This window comes from Trifolium pratense, linkage group LG7 (assembly GCF_020283565.1).
Source record: "Trifolium pratense cultivar HEN17-A07 linkage group LG7, ARS_RC_1.1, whole genome shotgun sequence".
In the NCBI taxonomy this organism is placed as follows: domain Eukaryota; kingdom Viridiplantae; phylum Streptophyta; class Magnoliopsida; order Fabales; family Fabaceae; genus Trifolium; species Trifolium pratense.
Window position 1 is genome coordinate 3002623 of NC_060065.1, and position 18692 is coordinate 3021314.

The window sequence follows — 18692 nt, forward strand, 5'->3', positions numbered from 1 at the left end:
GAGAATTGAAATGTTTAACTTTTTAAATAAATTATTTTTTATATGAAGTATTTAAAAAATGCCCTAAAACACTAGTAGTTATCAAGACCATTTATAAAATTCTTTAATAAAAAAGATTCTAAACCTATGAATTGACCACATGTGGTACACACTTCCACACTCCCACTTTGACTTCACCTCTCATTTTTCTCTATTTAAACCCTTATTGTTTCTCTCACAAACTATCCCTTTTTCCTTCTTGCATTTGTTTGCCAAAGGCAACACAAACACCTTTTTATTAATTTATTTCTCTCTTTATTAATTTCACACTCAAAAGTAGAAAGCGAAAGAGATATGAGTAGTGATCAGTTTCAGAAAAATAGCATGTATATAGAAACCCCTGAAGCTTATATTGACGGTGGAAAAAACTTTGACGACGATGGACGACCCAAAAGAACTGGTAAGTATAAATATATACTCCATAATGTCATGAATATCATCGTATATAGAATAAAATATCAATAATATTATGCAAACACAAATTTTAAACACAAAGTTGACAAATATATCATTTTACAATTTTTTAATCTGCTTTGATATGCGTGCACAGACTCAATTTATCTACTACTATGTCAAATACGTGTTTGGAAAACTGTGTTGAAATAACACAGCTCATAAAATATACACTCGTACTTGGGGATTATTTTGGGTAGAGTATGACTCGTACTTTCTCCTAATTTTGGGTCTAAGGCCATCCACAATAGTCTCAACACTCAACACCACTTTTTTCACTCTACATCATTTTCTCTTTCTTCCACCTACTCATTCAACAATCATTCAATTTTTACCCTCTCCAATAGTTTTTTCATTCAACACTCTACCCTACCACTTTCTCTACCTCACTACTTTTTATTTCATATTCTTATTTAAATTTATATTTTTGTTTTTATGATTACATAAAATTACAATTATCGATTAAAATTAAATTAAAATAATTAACACTTAACGATTTATTTTTTAGTTTTTTGTAATAAAAACAAAATTTATTTAAATAATTTATACGATACAAATCATCTTAACTTAATTTAAAATACAACACACAAGTAACATAATTAGTGTGATACAAATGATTTAAAATGCAATGCAACACACTAATAGAAAGATAATAATAAGATTAATATAGTGAAAAAATCGATTTTTTTTCCTGTGTCCAAATCAAATGAACCAAGTCTCTATTTATAGACAAAAAAAATCATGAATTTTGGTGAAAAAATAAAAAATTAATTTACAACGAAATAAATGAGTTCAAAGTATTAAATGGATAAAAATCCAGCCAACCAATCACAGTCAGCCACGTGGCTGGATCTTATCAAGTAACACTCTCTCTCTCCGCGTCCAGCCAACGACCACTCTCACCTTTCGCGCGTGTGGCACACGCGCCTGCTGTGAGCCACAAGAAACCTGCCGCGTGGTCCCCCTTGTCTTCCTTCAACTGTGTTGAACAATTTCATCTCCTCTCCCCTTCATGTCATGTTCAACATGCCTTTCAACACACCATTGGGGCAATTTTTACGGTTGAATGAGGTTTCAACATGACCATTGTGAATGGTCTAATACTTACTGTACTTTGTTCCATTTTTGGATTAATATATATATACGAGTTTGCTGTTCAAAAATAAATAAAATATACACCTATAACATGTGTTAAAAAAACCCTATATGTCCCCGTGAGCAATATAGCTCAGTTAATAGGGACATTGCATTTTATTTGGTAGAGACATTGCATTTTATATGTAGGGACCAAAGTTCGAATCTTGGCGGTACTCCCACTTATTTGCTTTGAAATGTGAAATTCTAATCAATAGACTATTTGACAACAAAAAAATCCTACAATATATTCAATTTCTGGTTTAAACTATTCGTCATATAAATTAATTTTGTAAAAATGAATTATATTTAATATAAAAATCTAATCTAATATGATATTAAAGCTAGATAAAACCTAAAGTGGGTTTATAAAGAGCAACAATATTGCATATAAATCATAGTTTAATTATCAAAATTATTAGGTTGGACGTCATGATCAGGTTTGAGCATGAATCTCTCTACTTTATGTGTTGAGTTTTTAATAGTATGTCATTTCGTGTATTTAAAAGTAAAAATAAAAAGCAACAATATTTATCTTACATGTATGTGATTTTGAAGGACTAACACTTGAAATTTACTCTATAGTAATATGAATATGTTTATTGTTGGATTTGAAGGTACATGGGTGACAGCAAGTGCACATATCATAACAGCAGTGATAGGGTCAGGAGTGTTATCACTTGCATGGGCAATTGCACAAATGGGTTGGGTTGCAGGCCCTGCAGTTTTACTTGCATTCTCTTTAATCACTTATTTCACTTCCACTCTTCTTGCTGATTCTAATCGTTCACCTGACCCTGTTAATGGCAAGAGAAATTACACCTATTCCGAAGTTGTAAGATCTGTCTTAGGTAATATCAAAAAATTCACCATTTTCTATTTTTATCTGAGCGAAGATCAATTTTAGTAGTTTACAATTTTCTGACGATCTAATTCAGTTCTTAACAAAAATAAAATTTAAATTAGTCTTTAATATTTTTATATTGGAGAAAATTAATCTCTAATTCATATTATAATAAAAGATTAATTTATCTAGAATAAAACTATCATGAACTAATTTGAATGAATTGAACTGTCGAAAATTTGTAAAAGATCAAAATGAATCTTCACATTTTTATTTATTTTTCTTCTCCAACATCAACTATGAGATAGATTTTCATTTATTGTTAACACAATTTATGAATAGATAGAGTAGTACGTACCAACTTGAAATTTTGACTAATCTAACTAATTTTGGCTTTTTCCAATTAATTTTTCCATAGGAGGAAGGAAATTTCAGCTATGTGGATTAGCTCAATATATAAATCTTATCGGTGTAACTATCGGTTACACAATAACTGCTTCAATTAGTATGGTGTAAGTTTATCCACATAAATAATTTATATATTATCAAAACTTTGTGTATGATGTAATAATTTATAATTTTTGAATTATTATTATTATAGGGCGGTGAAGAGGTCGAATTGTTATCATAAACATGGGCATGATGCAAAGTGTTATATATCAAATAATCCTTTCATGATTATATTTGCTTGCATTCAAATTGTTCTAAGTCAAATACCAAATTTCCATAAGCTATCGTGGCTCTCAATTGTTGCAGCCGTTATGTCTTTTGCTTATTCATCCATTGGCCTTGGTCTCTCTATAGCTAAAGTAGCAGGTAAAAATTACATATAAAATATTTATATTTTATCATATGCTTTTTGCTTTTACATTTAATTTATATTACAATTAATTAGTAGTAACAAGTATTAATTTGATTGATGGTGAAGGTGGGGGACCTCCGGTGCGGACATCATTAACGGGGGTGCAAGTAGGAGTGGATGTTACAGGAACTGAAAAAGTGTGGAGGATGTTTCAAGCTATTGGTGACATTGCCTTTGCTTATGCTTATTCTAATGTCCTCATTGAGATACAGGCAAGTCATTTTATTTTCTAATTGTTTCAACCAATATGTTGTTGATATTTATTTTATTTTATAGTAGTATATAATAAGGTAAATGTTGTTGATTTTTTTATGTTTTTTGGCACACTTTTCTTTTCAAGATTGATATATATATTTATAGGATACAAAGCTACTTTGCTTTGACATGCACAATTAATTAATGCAAATAGAAGTATATATATGTGCATGTATGGTGCATTAATTTCAATGTATCTTACTTGTATATATGGTGCACCTACTTGTATAAATATAGCCTCTTTGACATTTGTTTTGCATGCATGCATGCATGATTCATAGGAACCATGGCAGTATGCATAGACTCCAATTTAAACTAATATTCATATACATGGGAACCAGTAATTTAAACAGTATATATTATACCCCTCGTGATATGTATATCTTCTAATTATTTGTCTTTATTATTGAGATTTTTTTTAATATAAGTAATTTATGTTTGGTCGCATATACGTAAAAATGATTGGAACAATAAATCCAACACTAAACCAAGATATAGGGCTCGAGTGGTATGAGCTCTTCTTAACATGGATTGTTCAAAAATTCGAATTTGATTTTTAATGGAATAATTTTGTTTATCAGACTATACTAACCTCGTGGCTGAACTTTGAATTACTAGGGGCTCTTTTCCTGATAATCGAATAGTTAATGAAAAAATCAACACTAAAAATTAACTATAGTAGCAAAAGATCCAAATTCAAATCAATTTTTTTGATAAATTCAAATTCTAATCTTACAAACATGTAAAAATCGATATGTATACCTGGTCTTTTATCTAATATTTTAGTAGAAATTTGAAAAGAAATTACATTACTACCTCTTTAACAAAAAGTCGTTAATCTATCATCACAAGATGCCAAGGCAAATAGTATTTCCTTCACACGGACGTTATGTATTTTCATATATGAAACCAACGTATTAATTATATGTCCCCTTTGGCTTTGCCTATAAGAAAAAGTAAAAACAAAGATGATATTATATACCTCCTCCACATGTGACACGTCCCTTTCACTTTTTTCTTCTTTTTCTTTTGTTTTAGTCCCTTTTCACTCTCCTTTTATTTAATTGATGATAATAGTTTAATAAAAAAAAAGAAGTTAGGAATGGATAGAGTCCCGTTTGTTAGTTTTTGATAAAAAAGCACTTTTTTAAAAATAAAATAATTATATTTAAAAGCTTTCATTTGGTTGTTATTGATTTTTTAAGAAATGAGAATCTCAAAAACAAATCTAAAAACTGCTCAAATAAGAAGTTATTTCTAATAGCTTCTCAAAAATTCATTTTTTATAATTCATTCTTTTTGGAAAAAAGTGATTTTTATATTGATAACACAAAAACTTGTATTTTTTTGTAAAAAAGATCTAACACAACCCATTTGGCCAAAATAGAACTGAGACACTCGTATGTGTGCATCACTTTCTTTAATCAAAGAAAAGAAAGGATCACTTTCAATTTCATTGCAATTGTAATAAATAAACATAACCATTGTCAATACTTTATAATGACATTTTACTTTCATGGCCGCTATAATGAGGAGTGGGAACCACACTTTTTACAGGATACCTTAAAATCAAGCCCTCCGGAGAACAAAGTCATGAAAAGAGCAAGTTTGATTGGGATCTTGACTACAACAATGTTCTATATGCTATGTGGTTGCTTAGGTTATGCAGCATTCGGAAACGATGCACCAGGAAATTTCCTCACAGGGTTCGGCTTCTACGAGCCGTTTTGGCTAATAGACCTGGCCAATGTCTGCATAGCCGTGCACTTAATTGGAGCATATCAAGTAAACAACTCGAACAAAGCACATTTCTTTCTTCTTTAGTGTTATATTATATATGGAATACTTGCATTGCATTTGTTCTTGAAGTGTGTTTCGTAATTTCAGGTCTTCTGCCAACCCATATTTGGATTCGTAGAGAGTCAGAGTAAGGAAAAATGGTCCAATAGTCAATTTGTAAATGGAGAGCATGCCATAAATATTCCTCTTTGTGGAACCTTGCATGTGAACTTCTTCAGGGTAGTGTGGAGAACAGCATATGTTGTTGTCACTGCTTTGATAGCTATGATATTTCCATTCTTCAACGACTTCCTTGGCCTCATTGGTTCATTGTCCTTTTGGCCATTAACGGTTTACTTCCCCATAGAAATGTACATTAAACAGTCAAAGATGCAAAGATTTTCTTTCACATGGACATGGATGAAGATATTGAGTTGGGCATGCCTTATCGTTTCTATCATCTCAGCTGCTGGTTCCATCCAAGGACTCGCTCATGATCTCAAAAAATACCAGCCATTCAAAGCTCAGCAATAATACTTCAAAAATACTTCAAAAATACCAGCCATTCAAAAATTTCATTTTCTATATTGTTTTCTTTTCTCAGTAACTTTTATTTGTTTAATAAGTCATCAGCAAGTCCACGCATATGTAATGTATCAGGTGTTTATGCAAGAAAGAACATAACACCGTGCTGAAATGATGTATATATATATATGTCATGAATAATCCCTACGTTTGAAAGTTAGCACTACAATTTAAATAGAACACAAGTCTCCTTTTTTCCGTTCTTCATATCTCTAATCTCTTACATAAATATAACACCTCAACATAAAAGAAGTAATATTGGTTACTTTCTTGTTTTATATTTGATAAGAGTGACAAGGAAAGGGTAAGGTGGTTTCATTTCATATTTTAATACCAGTGTGAAAATTCTGGGCAGTGTAAAGATTCAAACACAAATTGGCCATGAAATTCTGCAAGTCACGAGTATAATGGAATTGCAGATACATAAACTGAATCAATAACTACGTTTGCAGTTCTCTCAACCAATATTATAGACAGGTGTTAGATACCTGGTTTGAACATTAGCCCTACAAATGGGCTGAATAGAGGATTGCTTAAAACTACTTATGTGACCAATCTGTTAAGAGGGGAACGCTAGTTATATTAAGGCCATGGATAGCAAGGGGGACCTCATGGGACATCTTTTCAATTAGAAACCTTATTATGGTTTCGACTGAGAGAGTATTATCTCTTCTCTGAGGAGAATGTGCTCTTGGGATTGCAGGAGATCCTCTTCTGCAATATTTCTATTTCGATCAATAATACAATTTCCACTTCTGTCAAAATCCGGGTTCCTATCAAAGATTCAATAAATAGCAACTACTAGGGTGCATTTGGGTTATCAAGTACCCTAAACCCTAAATGTCTCCAAAAAGGGGAGTAGACATACACCAATATGAGTTAAACATACCAAGAAATCTTGGGACAGTTAATAGGATGCGACAGTTATTAGGGGAGTGGACATATGCCTATATTGAAAATCTGACAAAAATAGGATGTGACTTTGTTCAAAAAGGTCAAACTAAATGCACATAAAAGAAAGCCGATGCATAGTCATCATTTTACAGGATATTTTACAATTTATACCACATTCCTTCTAAAGATTATAACATGAAGAAATAATACTAAGCCAAAAACTGAGTTCATTTACATCTGCCAGACTTAAAAAAAACAAGTCAGTGTATTACCCAATTGGATAGATCAACAAAACTCCCTCTCACTCATGACAAATGCCTGAATAAGACTCTGTGCAGCATTAGTTTGCTCCGGGGTTCCAGATATTATGATTTTAGTTTCCACAGCTCCAGGTTTGGGATCGGTAATAATAACATTTGCATCAGAGATCTGTAAGTGTGGATGACATAGTAAATGTCAAAATCATTAAAATAATAAAATGATACTCCTACAATTTGTTTTCCAATTAAAACAGAAAAAAGTAACAATCTTTCTCAACATGAAGAAACTTGCACAATTAACATCATCAATTGTCAGATGCAATGACCTCACCTGGAGTATTTGTTTCAGGCATTCACCATCTTCCCCGTATATTACAGGCACCAAAGCGCGAGGAACAACAACTTCAACAGTGGTATTTGTGATAATTGGTTGGCTTCCTCTGCACGATAAAACACCGTTATTATTACATACACAGTGAGAGAGAGAATCATAATGTAATTTGAAAAATAATAAAGATTATAAAATTATTGAGAGTGATAGACGCACCCTGCAAATCCAGAAATTCTTCGGGGACCACCAGTAAATTCTGGCAAGCCCATGTGTCCGCCACCTTCAAGTATCCCCTAGAACAAGATATCCAATATGATTAACTCGGTGTGGGAAAATATCTTGTTTAAAACATAATGGCTAATTGCAGCTAAAGATTGATATGCCATACCATATAAAATTTTATAGGATGCAGCAATAACCTTATGTAGTATACTGATATATGAAATTAAATAGATCAACAATAACTTTCAAGAACGTAGAATCCTTTCCTAATTTTCTGTCTCTAATTATAAGTCACAATTCAAATGAAATATTTCATATAATGTGAAACTTTAAACAGTTTAGAATTTAAAAAATAAGAATAAACATCACATAAGCTTAAAAAACCTATATTGCATGAAATATGCTACTACGTACACATTTACTTTGGTGAAAAATATGTTCATTCTCATTCAGTTCGATTTTAATAATTCCAACGACTAATTTCAACACACAGATCGAATGTTTGATATAAGATACCCTAAATCTAAGTCAACGAAGGCAGTGGGTAAAACAAAATTAGGACCAACTGGCAACAACAACAACAACAACAAAAGTATTCCAATACCTTAGGACCCCAAGGCTTCCTTTCAGATATGTGAGGAGGAATGCCTGGTCTATATATATTATTCATAAAAGGAGGGTGATCATCAAGGGGAAAACCAACATGTGGACCTCGGTCAGAATACATTCCGGGAGGTGAAAGTCCCCGTCTTCCCAAATGAGGTGGGAATGGAGAATGTTGATCCAGAAATGCAGAATTTGAAGGAAAATTGCCAGAAGGAAATACATCGCGATAGAAATGATATTTTAATCTTGCGGTTATTTGCAAAAGAGCATCATGCACTGCCTCAATTTCTCCACTTACCTGCCAAAAGGGTAAGCAACAACCATTCGAAACATTAAATAATTATTAGGTAAAAAAAAATGTTTAAATTAATATAGACCAAAGTATACATCCTAGTCAATTAACGAATTGACAAATTAGTACCATGTAAATGTAATTATCAGCCCGTTACTCCAACTTAACAATATGACTATATATCAATTTTTCCCAAGAAATCATGGTTATTCTGTTATAGATTATAGGTCATATTGACCTTTTATTGTATCTACCAAATCCAAAGGGGAGTAGCATGATTTAATCTAAATAATTACATGATATCAGCATTAATATGAAAATTATACCCACATGGGATAAAGTGGGAAGTTTAAATGTACACCAATATCAGAATCAGTAGGAATTGAACCTGAATTACTTCATCTTCTTCTGAAACACACTTTGGACCCTTATCCTTTCCCAACATACGAATATGGGCACCTGATAAATGCCTCATTTCAGCTATGATGCAACCACCCTTCCCAAGGAGACAACCTACATTATTGGAAGAAACGATAACCCTTGCTAACATACCGTGCTCTTTGGCATCAGGTATAGCCCTGGATATTCTATTTTGTACACGAAACAAAGCCTCTTGCACGGGAGATATTCTATCATCTGGGTGCTGCAATTATTAAACAACATCAGTCAAAAACAAATGCGACTCCACACCAATAGTACAAATGAGAAAATAGGAAACTTGTATAATACCGCTGGACCAGATATGACAATAATACAGTCCTCTGAACCTGGAATGGGTTCTATAACCTTGATTTCACTAGCTGTCTCTTGTTGCATAGTCATTATAGTTGATCCACCTTTGCCAATTAAATTTCCTACATTTTCGGAAGGACACAATAAACGGAAAGTGAGTATTTCCGGTGAAGGTGAAGGCCTCATGCGACCATGGATGGCACCTTCATGAAATTTGGGAATCATAGGAGCAGAGTGGTAAACAGGAATTTCATTAGCCCCAGTAGCAAAAGATGCTCCTTGACCAGCAAAAGTGCGTTTAGTTGGTGGGAATTGACCATATGAATGAGATGACGGCCCGGTAAGATTGCTAGACAGAGATTCATGATCACGGGGTGTATTTTCCAAAAGCTGCTGAAAAATAAATTGAAGAGCTTTCCTGACAACTTCTACTCCTCCTGTGACCTACACATGAATGCATGAAATATTGAAACAATGAAAACAAGCATGACCATGTCTAAAAATAGTGAAATAAATCAAGATAGCAACATCAGAAACCCCTATTTTTTTCCCCAACTGCTTATTGTGTGTTCACTAAATCTACTAAAAATGCAAACAACGCAAAACACACATTAAACAGTTAAACCAAATAACATTTGACAAAGTAAACAACCCACCAGACATTTGCTACTTCAAATGAAACGGACAACATCAATTTAGTGCAAACAGTGTCAAAGACATTTACCTGAACTAACTCATCAGAATCCGACGCACACGAGGGAATTTCTTCTTTAGCAAGTATCCGAATCTGTGCCCCACTTTCAGCTGACATTCTCTTTATCACACTACCACCCTTTCCCATAATGCATCCAACTTGATTAGAAAGGATGAGTAGCCTTAAAGCAAAGTAAGAACCTTTAACACTTTCATCACCGGCTTCACCTATATCTAATATTCCTTCAACCATCCTGTCAAAAACTAGTGTTACAGCCCTCAGAATAGTCGCAGTCGAATACCCCTTCTCGCTCTGTGAATCTTCAACCGAAACAGAATCTTTATCTTCATTATCATCCCCGTTACCTTTCCCCTCATCATCCTTCCCTTCACCCTCATCATTATTATTAACCTCCTTTCCTAGCTCACCACTACCGTCTTCACTCTCTTTATCAGAACTTAAAAAGGTTATAACCCTTTCTTCGCACCCAGGGACAGGCTCTTCAATCTTAACTTTCACACCGGTTTCATGACGAATTTGCGATATAATTGAACCACCTTTACCAATTACACCGCCAATTCTAGTAGCCGGACATAGTAAACGGAACACAACACTAGCAGATACATCCAATGGTGAAAAAACACCGGATGGTTTTCTTCGTTTTCCTCTTCTATTTGAATCTGATTTCTTAGGTCTCTTAGTCATTTGAACTGAATGTGAGTACAAAACAATGTTACACACTCACACCTATTGCATACATCAATAATCAATAATTAATATAACATTATTATTATTATTATTATTATTTAATTAATATAAGTATGTAACTATTAGAACTACTAGAGAATGAATGAATTCAAAGTATAAACAGTTTATGATAAGAAATATATTTTGATTCATACAATTGTGCGAGAAATGAGGACTTAAAATTTAATTTGTTAATAATAATAAGGCAATAAAAGCATAGTAAAAGAAATTAGAGTTATAAGATATAAGATCTGCACCTTGAAGAATTTGACGGGAAAGAATCAGCACCGGCGTCGATGATGGAGAGAGCGGAGAACGACGGAACAGAAAAATATTGGTAAGGGATTTCCCTCCTAGCCAGTGTGACCTAAGCAGACCTTTTGGGACTGCGTTTGGGCCACCTATACTCGAATATTGCCCAGCCCAGATTCATTTGACCCCCTTTTTTTTAAAGATTTTCTTCTCGCCCCCCCCCCCCCCCCCCCCCCCGAAGTCCTCGTTCGCCCTAGAAAATTTCAAAAATACCTCCTCACTACTTAAGTAGAAACCGCAATCACATAATTTGGACCCAATTTCAACCGTATACATCATCAGTTTGTTCGGGTGTCAGGTTACACGGGGGTGGGTAGAACCTAAGTTGATTGTTACTAGTTAGATTGAAATTTTATTGCTACATCTAAAACTTCATTGATCCAAAAATTCATATTCTTCAAATAGTTGAGTACATCATCCTACACAAGACAACAGAAGATAGATGAACAAAATAAACAACAATAAAGAGAGTGTGATGCAGCTATTTTGTTTCAAATTTGTAGATATAAAGACAATAATATAATAGATCAAGGCCCCGTTTGGATTAGCTTATTTTTGAGTTTATGCAAACAACGTGCAATATAAATTAGGTTTTTTGCTATTTTATAAGTTCACACTAATGAAAATTGTATTTTTATAAGCTATTTTATCATAAACTACCTTGACAAACTTATAATAATACATAAAAATTGTATAAGCTGTTTGCATAAACTCAAAAATAAGCTAATCCAAACGGGAACCAAGTAGAAGAGAAATAAAAGTTAAAATATATCTAAAATACTAAAATATTTTTCACACCTCCTTCATCAACATATTACAAGTTTATAAAGTATAACACTTCTCTCGTATATCAAATCAAATATGGATAAAAAAAAACAAAACAAAGCGAAGAGTATAAGTGATTGACAATTTGAGATAGAGAGGAAAAAAAGTTAATTTGCATTTTAATAGTGTTCGGTCCGTTTCGATTATCAATATATAGATTTTTAGAGACACACATTTGTTCGTATGCAACCGTTCATTAGCAATTTTTCTCAACATTTGACGTAAGACCCGACCCATGTCTGATTTTTCTCAACCACATCAATATAAAAAAAAATTATAGTCTCACAATATAAATTAATTTAGGCCTGTAGCGCGGACCTTGCTTTTGCTTCGAATGAAATACTACCTATATGATTACATAAATGTTATTCGTACACATCTTTTTTACACATGAATATAGTCGAGCATTTAAAATTCATTCATATAAGCATGTACTAAAGCTTGAAAAAATTAGTCTACAAATTATAGTTCAACTGACAAAAATATCAAGATTGTTAGTATTGGACGCTATGATCGAGGTTCGAATTCTAGTCCCTCCACTTTGTGTGTGAGAGTTTCTATTGGCTTATCATTTTATTTGTCTATAAAAAAAACTTGAAAATTTATTATAAAATAAAAATAATTATATTTATTCTTTAGTTATTTCTTTTTTTGGTACAATTTATTCTTTATTTAAATATAATATAGACTATCTTTGATATATAAATTATTAACATTCTGTGTCAAAAAAAGTGATTACGATAAAAAAAATTATAGAAAAGGATTAAAATAATACATAAGAGATTAAAAATGCAAATTTTATTTTTAATTAAGTCATTGAATTAATAAAATTTCCACTTATTAAAAAATACCTATTAAGTTTGTAAAAAAAATACCAATTAAGTATTGCAAATCTGAACTTTTAATGTGATTAAAATTGAAACACCATAAATGAATTTTATATTTAATATTATTATTTTATATTAAATTATTTTGAACTATTTTACATTAAAAAATATTCCTTTTATAGAAAATTAGCGAATATGGAGCAATTATCATTAATTAAATAAACTTTATGAAATCGTCTCATTAGAGATTTAGACTACATTCCTTAAAGTTACAATTTTTAATTCATAAATCATTCTCTATATAACACACCTAGGTTACGAAAAGTAACATCGTGCAATGACTCAAAACAAGTTTTTGGGTTTATGAAATTAAGTTGATTAAGATTCTTGTTGCATCTACAAGAATTCATGGCGGAACCGAGTTCTCCACCACCGATGTATTCACCATCTTTATCAATAGCTCCTCCACTTTCATCACCACCAACTTCGCCACGAATGAATTCACCTGTATCAATAGCTCCCCTACCTCCATCATCGTCACATTCACAACCAACTCTAGCAACGATGAACTCGCCATCTTTATCAATAACTCCCCCACTTCCATCACAACCAGTTCCATCGCCGATGAATTCACCATCTTTATCAATGGCTCATCCACCTCTATCACAATCGTATTCACAAACAACTCCACTTATAAACACAAACCCAAACCCCAAATATTACCAATCAGCAAGATCTGATGAGTTAATCTTCCACAACAGTAAAAACTTTGAGTTGAGTCAAGTGCCGATGAGAATCATGTTTTACCTAAACAATTCTTGGCAAGATTTCAAAGACGAAGTGTTGGAGGCCTTACGCTACGGATTTGCGAATGGAAATGCAATTTTTCCCCTCAAAATTGAAGGTTCAATGTATGTTTTTGATTTTTTACGCATGCTTCAAGTCCATTTTAACTCTATGAGTCATAGATCCATTGCATGGATTGATGAAAATGGTAAATCTTTCTTTCCTATAAAATCTATTGATCATGATTTCTCAAAAATAGTTGAAGATCATGTTGTTGTAGCCAAACAACTAAGTTTGGCTCAAGCCTCAAGATTTCCAAATGCAAAACTATTGAATAAGAGTGACAAGACATATGCATACATAAATAATTTGTTCATGAACAATGTTGTCAACATTGATCCTCATGCAACTATCACTAGCATTCATGAATTTCAAATCTCAACCCCTTATGGAAGGGCTTGTTGGGATACTTTTGAGAAGCAAATTGAGATTACAGAAGCTGCACGAGGTAAGGCAAATGTTGTTTATGGTTGGTATGCAACTACAGCTGAGAATGTTGCATCCATTTTTTATGATGGCTTTAAGTTACTTCCCAATACCTTACACCCAACAATTAGAGCTGGCATTTTTTTGGCTGATCTAGAGTCACCCCAACATAGGTACGTACTTACACCATCAACGTAAGTTTTTTTTTTTTTTTTTTAGTTATCAAATCATTCCTCTAAAATGATCGGTGAATCGCTCAGTTCCATCATAACTATCACATTTTGCACAAAATATTGTGTTCCCAAAGAGTGACACCATAAATTTTAAGTTTAATTGTAATTATATTTTTAATTATGCGCTCTAATTAACATAGAAGCTTCTTACATTAAAAAAAAAACATAGAAGGTTCTTTGGTCCAATTTATTTTTTGAAAAATTTGGGCCCTGTTCCATGTTTCCGATGTATTTTATGCTATTATTTTTATTCACAATTTTTGAAAAAAAATTAATTACTACATTATTTTATAAAAAAATTGGACCGGGTTCCATGTTTTCTTATTGAAATCGTTGTAGTTTTCGATAAATATTCTCAAATTATAATTTCCACTTTACATTTAAGATAATAAAAATTAATCAAATAATTAATTGTTGATAAAATTAATTGGTAAATTATTTTTATAATTCCTGTGAAATGATCTAATACAATATTATCTCATTAAACTGTGAAATTATTTTTATAAGAAAAAATTTCGTTTTTTTTTTACACAGAAAAAATGCATGTTTTATATACATTAAAATATTGATGTATCCAGTTTATAATATAGGCTTAATACATCAATATTTTAATGTATCTAAATAATGATTTTTTTTTCTTATATTTAGCATCGAAGAAAATAATAATGATGGAATGAAACAAATTTTTTATATTCTTACTAAAAAAAAGTAAACAAATTTCTTATATTTAGTACCAAATGAAACAATACGGTGGAGTGAATATAAATTGGTGTAACTGTAATTGATGAATTTGTATTTGTACTGGTGTAGTGGTATGCAATACCAGGTGGATAAAGATGACGAGAAACATCTTATACTTTGTCGTATTGTGTTGGGAAGTATGGAAAAAGTGTATCTTGAGTGTCATCAAACCAATCCTTCCAATGAAGGATATGATACTGCCTCTGATGATCCTAATAATCCTAACTGGTACGTCGTCTGGGCTGATGATATCAACAAAAGAATACTCCCTGTTTGTGTTATCACCTGCAAAACCTCTGCTATTGAGCCTCCAGGTAATTCTCATACTTCTTGTTTCCCCCTCGTGAATTTTTACGTTCATAGAATGCTTAATGGATATAATTTATATAGATCAGATACATCAAATATATCTGTCATCTTTGATTTATATGGATATGAAATTACGGATTCGAACATGCGTTTGATCATATCAAATGTATCTGCAGTCTTTTATCATATGTGAGTTGTACTTATTACGGGAACTTATGCTTTTTTATTTGCAGTGAAATTGAAAATATCGCCATCTGAATTGACTTATGCTTCTAGGGTGTATTTAGAGATCAAGAAACGAATACCTATTGAATTAATCCCTGCACTTGAAGATATATATGGTACCTTTGAGGTAAGAAGTTGTTACTTGTTGCTTTCTTTGAATTATTTATCTTACTATATGAATCTTAATATTGATTATTACTAGTAGTACGTGAGAGAAATTATTGACATGTTCCCTTGCAATCCTCTATGGCCTGTTTTAGAAGGACCGGTCGATTTCGAGCTTCGCTATGTACAAGAAACGTGTGCATAAACTTATTGGTGATGAAAGGAGGAAGCAGATAATGATGGAGCTTTATTGGCTAGAACATTGAATAATCAAATGGAGAACCATTGTTGTCATCATAGTTCATGTGTTACTTAATAAATTGAGGTAATGAGTAGTGGAATTAAATTGTTAAATGTTATGAGAATAAATAGGCAGGGTCTTTTATAACCCAAAACTTTCCTTCAAAATATTGTGCCTTATTTGTATTTAGGATTTATGCTATAATTTGTGTGACAATCTACAAGTGCTTGTTATTTTTTGATACTTACCTTGATTTGAGTTTGCATTCAATCACTTTAAATTGTTAGGTTGAGACTTGCTAAATATTCGTATTTAGATTTTGTTCCAATTAATGATAGGTGCAAAGTGTTGTGTTTGGTAGATTATGAGTTGTGTGCTTATCGTGAGCATAACTCAGGAACATTGCATTATATATGTAGTGGTCAGAGGTCAGAGTTGGAATTTGAAATTCGCAACTTATTATTCATTTTAAGGGATGAATTTTCATCTTCTAAACTACTCATACATACTATTCAAATTTCTCACCACTAAATCAAACTTAGTAGCTTCAAAAAAAAAAACACAATTACAAAAAAGATTTTCATTTACCTTCTTCAATAAATTTTACTCCCCTTCTTCAAAAAACACTTAACCATCATTGATGCTGAACCAATCCACTTATCTTGCCAAAACAAAACTTTCTTACCCTTACCCTCCCCCAAATTTCCTACGCACCAGCACCACTTCCTTAAACCACCAATGACAAGAAGGATTTCCAGCACCCATCTTCACTAAAAATAGGAGCATGAATTTTTTTATTGAATGAGATTCAGTGTCCATTTATACCATACTTCTATCTTCTTAAGACTGAAGCTACAGTGATAAAAAAAAGTTCACTGCACAAAAATGTTGGATCTCCCCACCCTACTAAATAGGGAAATGAATTTTCTACCGTAGACTGTCCGATCAAAATCGACGGATGAGATCACTTGACTATGTGAATAATCTAGATCATCCGATCAAAAATCAATGGTTGAGATTAATGACTGTGCAAATTGTGACAAACTGCTACTGCAGCAAATTCAAGTCCACTAAATACTATCCTTGTTATACAAAAACATCCAAATCCACTAAGGAAAAAAAAAAGTTAAAAAACTCCATATACTAACACCAAATCCATGTAGATTTTTTGCAAGATAAACTTTAAACAATTTTATCCAAGCTATTCTTTTTCATCACAATTTCCACTCCACAGAAAACAACCTGGACAATTTCTATCACCTCGAAACTTTGAAAAATGAAAATACATTCAAAGGATAAGCTGGGATTTTGGTAAGTTCAATTCAAGCCTTGGTGGCCAAGTTAAGACTTAAGACAAACAGAAACTTTTTTTGTTCTTTCTATAGTAGTATCATCATTGGTAGCAACATCTTTAGAATGCAAGGCGTAATTAAGATGAAATTGCAAACTGATTTGTGTTTTATTTTTTACGAGTCAACTTTGGTTCCAATTTATATATGTCTTGTATTATCTAGATTTGTAGATGATCAACTTTTTTTTTTTTTTGGATATAACTTATATAAGTGGGAATTATACTTTTAAAACTTGCTCAGCCAACATTGAGGTTTGGATTGGATTAAGGAACAACTATAACTTGCCCTGGTTTGCCATGGTTTATTTGTTTTTGTACGCGACGAAGTGGTGGTAAATTCCACTTAAAAGTCACGCAACTCTACGAAGTCTCGGATTAAAATCAGACAAAGATATCCGGCCTAATAATATGTCAATTAGGCTCTAGTCTGGGCTTTACAGATTCATGATCTTTTATTGGACGTCTAATGACTTGTTTGATTCCACCGTGATAATATGAACCTATATTTTGTAGCTTCTGTATGGCCGCATGTTTACTTGGACAATTTTGTTCCTCATTCTTTTCTTTCTCGTATTTTTAAAATAAGTGAACCACTAAATTGATAGATTAATAATAATTTATAGACTATTTAGTAGATTTCTATAGTTTATGAATTAAATTGAAGAAAGACCGATAGTTCATAAACCAAATTAATAGCTTACTAGTTACTATTCTGAAAATACTTTAAGAATTTAAAGAATATCCATTCAAACATGCATTATTTTAGCACATTACCCTACTTTTGCAAGGGTAAGTTGAAATTAATATGAAACACACAACGGCAAGGCTTCAAGTTCAAACTCAATAAAAACGTTCAACCTAATAATATCAGCATTGTCAATTAAACTGCATCTTAGAGACAATATGTGGTAGTGTGTATAAAATGCTTACACTAGATAAACATAATACAGTGTCCAATCCATTTTATCATCATACGTAAACATGAAAAGCACATTCAATTGACAAACAGAAGAAGGAAATAGTATATTTTAACATTACAATACAAAGTCCAACAACAACAACATAACGACTTAAAAAAGGTACCGAATCAAGCAGAAGGAGCAGGAGGTGGAGGTTCCGTCGACGCATCAGCAGAAATAACAACTGTAAAATCAGGAGGAAGTGGTGGCAACGGAGCATACTCAGTTGGTTTCCGATTCCTATCCGACGGTGATGATTTTCTTGGCCTCGTCTTCATGTGATGTGCAGTTGATTTCTTCTGTGGCCTCTTTGAACACTCAATCAACAATCCTCCACACGCATTTCTTCTTTCAATTCGAATTGTTTTGTTTCGAAATGAATTTGGCGCTATCGCAACACCGCACCCAAAAATGCTTGACACCGACGACGACATTTTTCTCTGTGTTTTCTCTTTTCCGTTCTGTTGCTGTTTCTCAGACTCTCGTGCCTTATCGTTTTATCTATTCAGAGGATTTTGTATAATTCCCATTTTACCCTTTTACACACCACATACCCCTTGCCC

General features: G+C 32.5%; 4 protein-coding genes across 5 annotated transcripts; 2 read left to right on the forward strand and 2 right to left on the reverse strand.

Moving 5' to 3' along the window:
- Window positions 1-229: 229 nt before the first annotated feature.
- On the forward strand, window positions 230-6131 carry LOC123893648 (amino acid permease 6-like). Its single transcript, XM_045943414.1, has 7 exons — window positions 230-439; window positions 2244-2477; window positions 2889-2982; window positions 3072-3286; window positions 3399-3544; window positions 5145-5372; window positions 5475-6131. Exons 1-7 carry the CDS (start codon window positions 334-336, stop codon window positions 5898-5900), a joined length of 1449 nt encoding a protein of 482 aa, XP_045799370.1. The 5' UTR covers window positions 230-333; the 3' UTR covers window positions 5901-6131.
- A 744-nt stretch (window positions 6132-6875) lies between these two features.
- Window positions 6876-11145, reverse strand: LOC123893647 (RNA-binding KH domain-containing protein RCF3-like). 2 transcript variants are annotated; one of them, XM_045943412.1, is made up of 8 exons: window positions 10987-11145; window positions 10013-10729; window positions 9286-9732; window positions 8945-9199; window positions 8263-8562; window positions 7653-7729; window positions 7437-7545; window positions 6876-7274 (listed from the first exon to the last, which is right to left on the reverse strand). In XM_045943412.1, the coding sequence occupies exons 2-8, from the start codon at window positions 10685-10687 to the stop codon at window positions 7131-7133; spliced, it is 2007 nt and encodes a 668-aa protein (XP_045799368.1). In that variant the 5' UTR covers window positions 10688-10729; window positions 10987-11145; the 3' UTR covers window positions 6876-7130. The 2 variants fall into 2 exon arrangements, with proteins under 2 accessions (XP_045799368.1, XP_045799369.1); XM_045943413.1 differs by having other exon boundaries at window positions 10013-10692; window positions 10987-11131.
- A 3834-nt stretch (window positions 11146-14979) lies between these two features.
- On the forward strand, window positions 14980-16054 carry LOC123893649. Its single transcript, XM_045943415.1, has 3 exons — window positions 14980-15253; window positions 15482-15600; window positions 15734-16054. Exons 1-3 carry the CDS (start codon window positions 14983-14985, stop codon window positions 15842-15844), a joined length of 501 nt encoding a protein of 166 aa, XP_045799371.1. The 5' UTR covers window positions 14980-14982; the 3' UTR covers window positions 15845-16054.
- A 2203-nt stretch (window positions 16055-18257) lies between these two features.
- LOC123893548 (50S ribosomal protein 6, chloroplastic) lies at window positions 18258-18563 on the reverse strand. Its single transcript, XM_045943276.1, has one exon. It carries the CDS (start codon window positions 18561-18563, stop codon window positions 18258-18260), a length of 306 nt encoding a protein of 101 aa, XP_045799232.1.
- Window positions 18564-18692: the final 129 nt, after the last annotated feature.

Coding starts and splice junctions, on each gene's coding strand:
- LOC123893647 (XM_045943412.1), bottom strand. CDS start 10,687: ATGACTAAGAGACCTAAGAAATCAGATTCAAATAGAAGAGGAAAACGA. Junction 9,200..9,285: donor TTGTCATATCTGGTCCAGCG/GTATTATACAAG, acceptor TAATAATTGCAG/CACCCAGATGATAGAATATC. Junction 7,275..7,436: donor GCCTGAAACAAATACTCCAG/GTGAGGTCATTG, acceptor CCACACTTACAG/ATCTCTGATGCAAATGTTAT.
- LOC123893649 (XM_045943415.1), top strand. CDS start 14,983: ATGAATTTGTATTTGTACTGGTGTAGTGGTATGCAATACCAGGTGGAT. Junction 15,254..15,481: donor CTCTGCTATTGAGCCTCCAG/GTAATTCTCATA, acceptor TTTTATTTGCAG/TGAAATTGAAAATATCGCCA. Junction 15,601..15,733: donor ATATATATGGTACCTTTGAG/GTAAGAAGTTGT, acceptor GGCCTGTTTTAG/AAGGACCGGTCGATTTCGAG.
- LOC123893648 (XM_045943414.1), top strand. CDS start 334: ATGAGTAGTGATCAGTTTCAGAAAAATAGCATGTATATAGAAACCCCT. Junction 2,478..2,888: donor AGTTGTAAGATCTGTCTTAG/GTAATATCAAAA, acceptor ATTTTTCCATAG/GAGGAAGGAAATTTCAGCTA. Junction 5,373..5,474: donor ACTTAATTGGAGCATATCAA/GTAAACAACTCG, acceptor TCGTAATTTCAG/GTCTTCTGCCAACCCATATT.
- LOC123893548 (XM_045943276.1), bottom strand. CDS start 18,563: ATGTCGTCGTCGGTGTCAAGCATTTTTGGGTGCGGTGTTGCGATAGCG.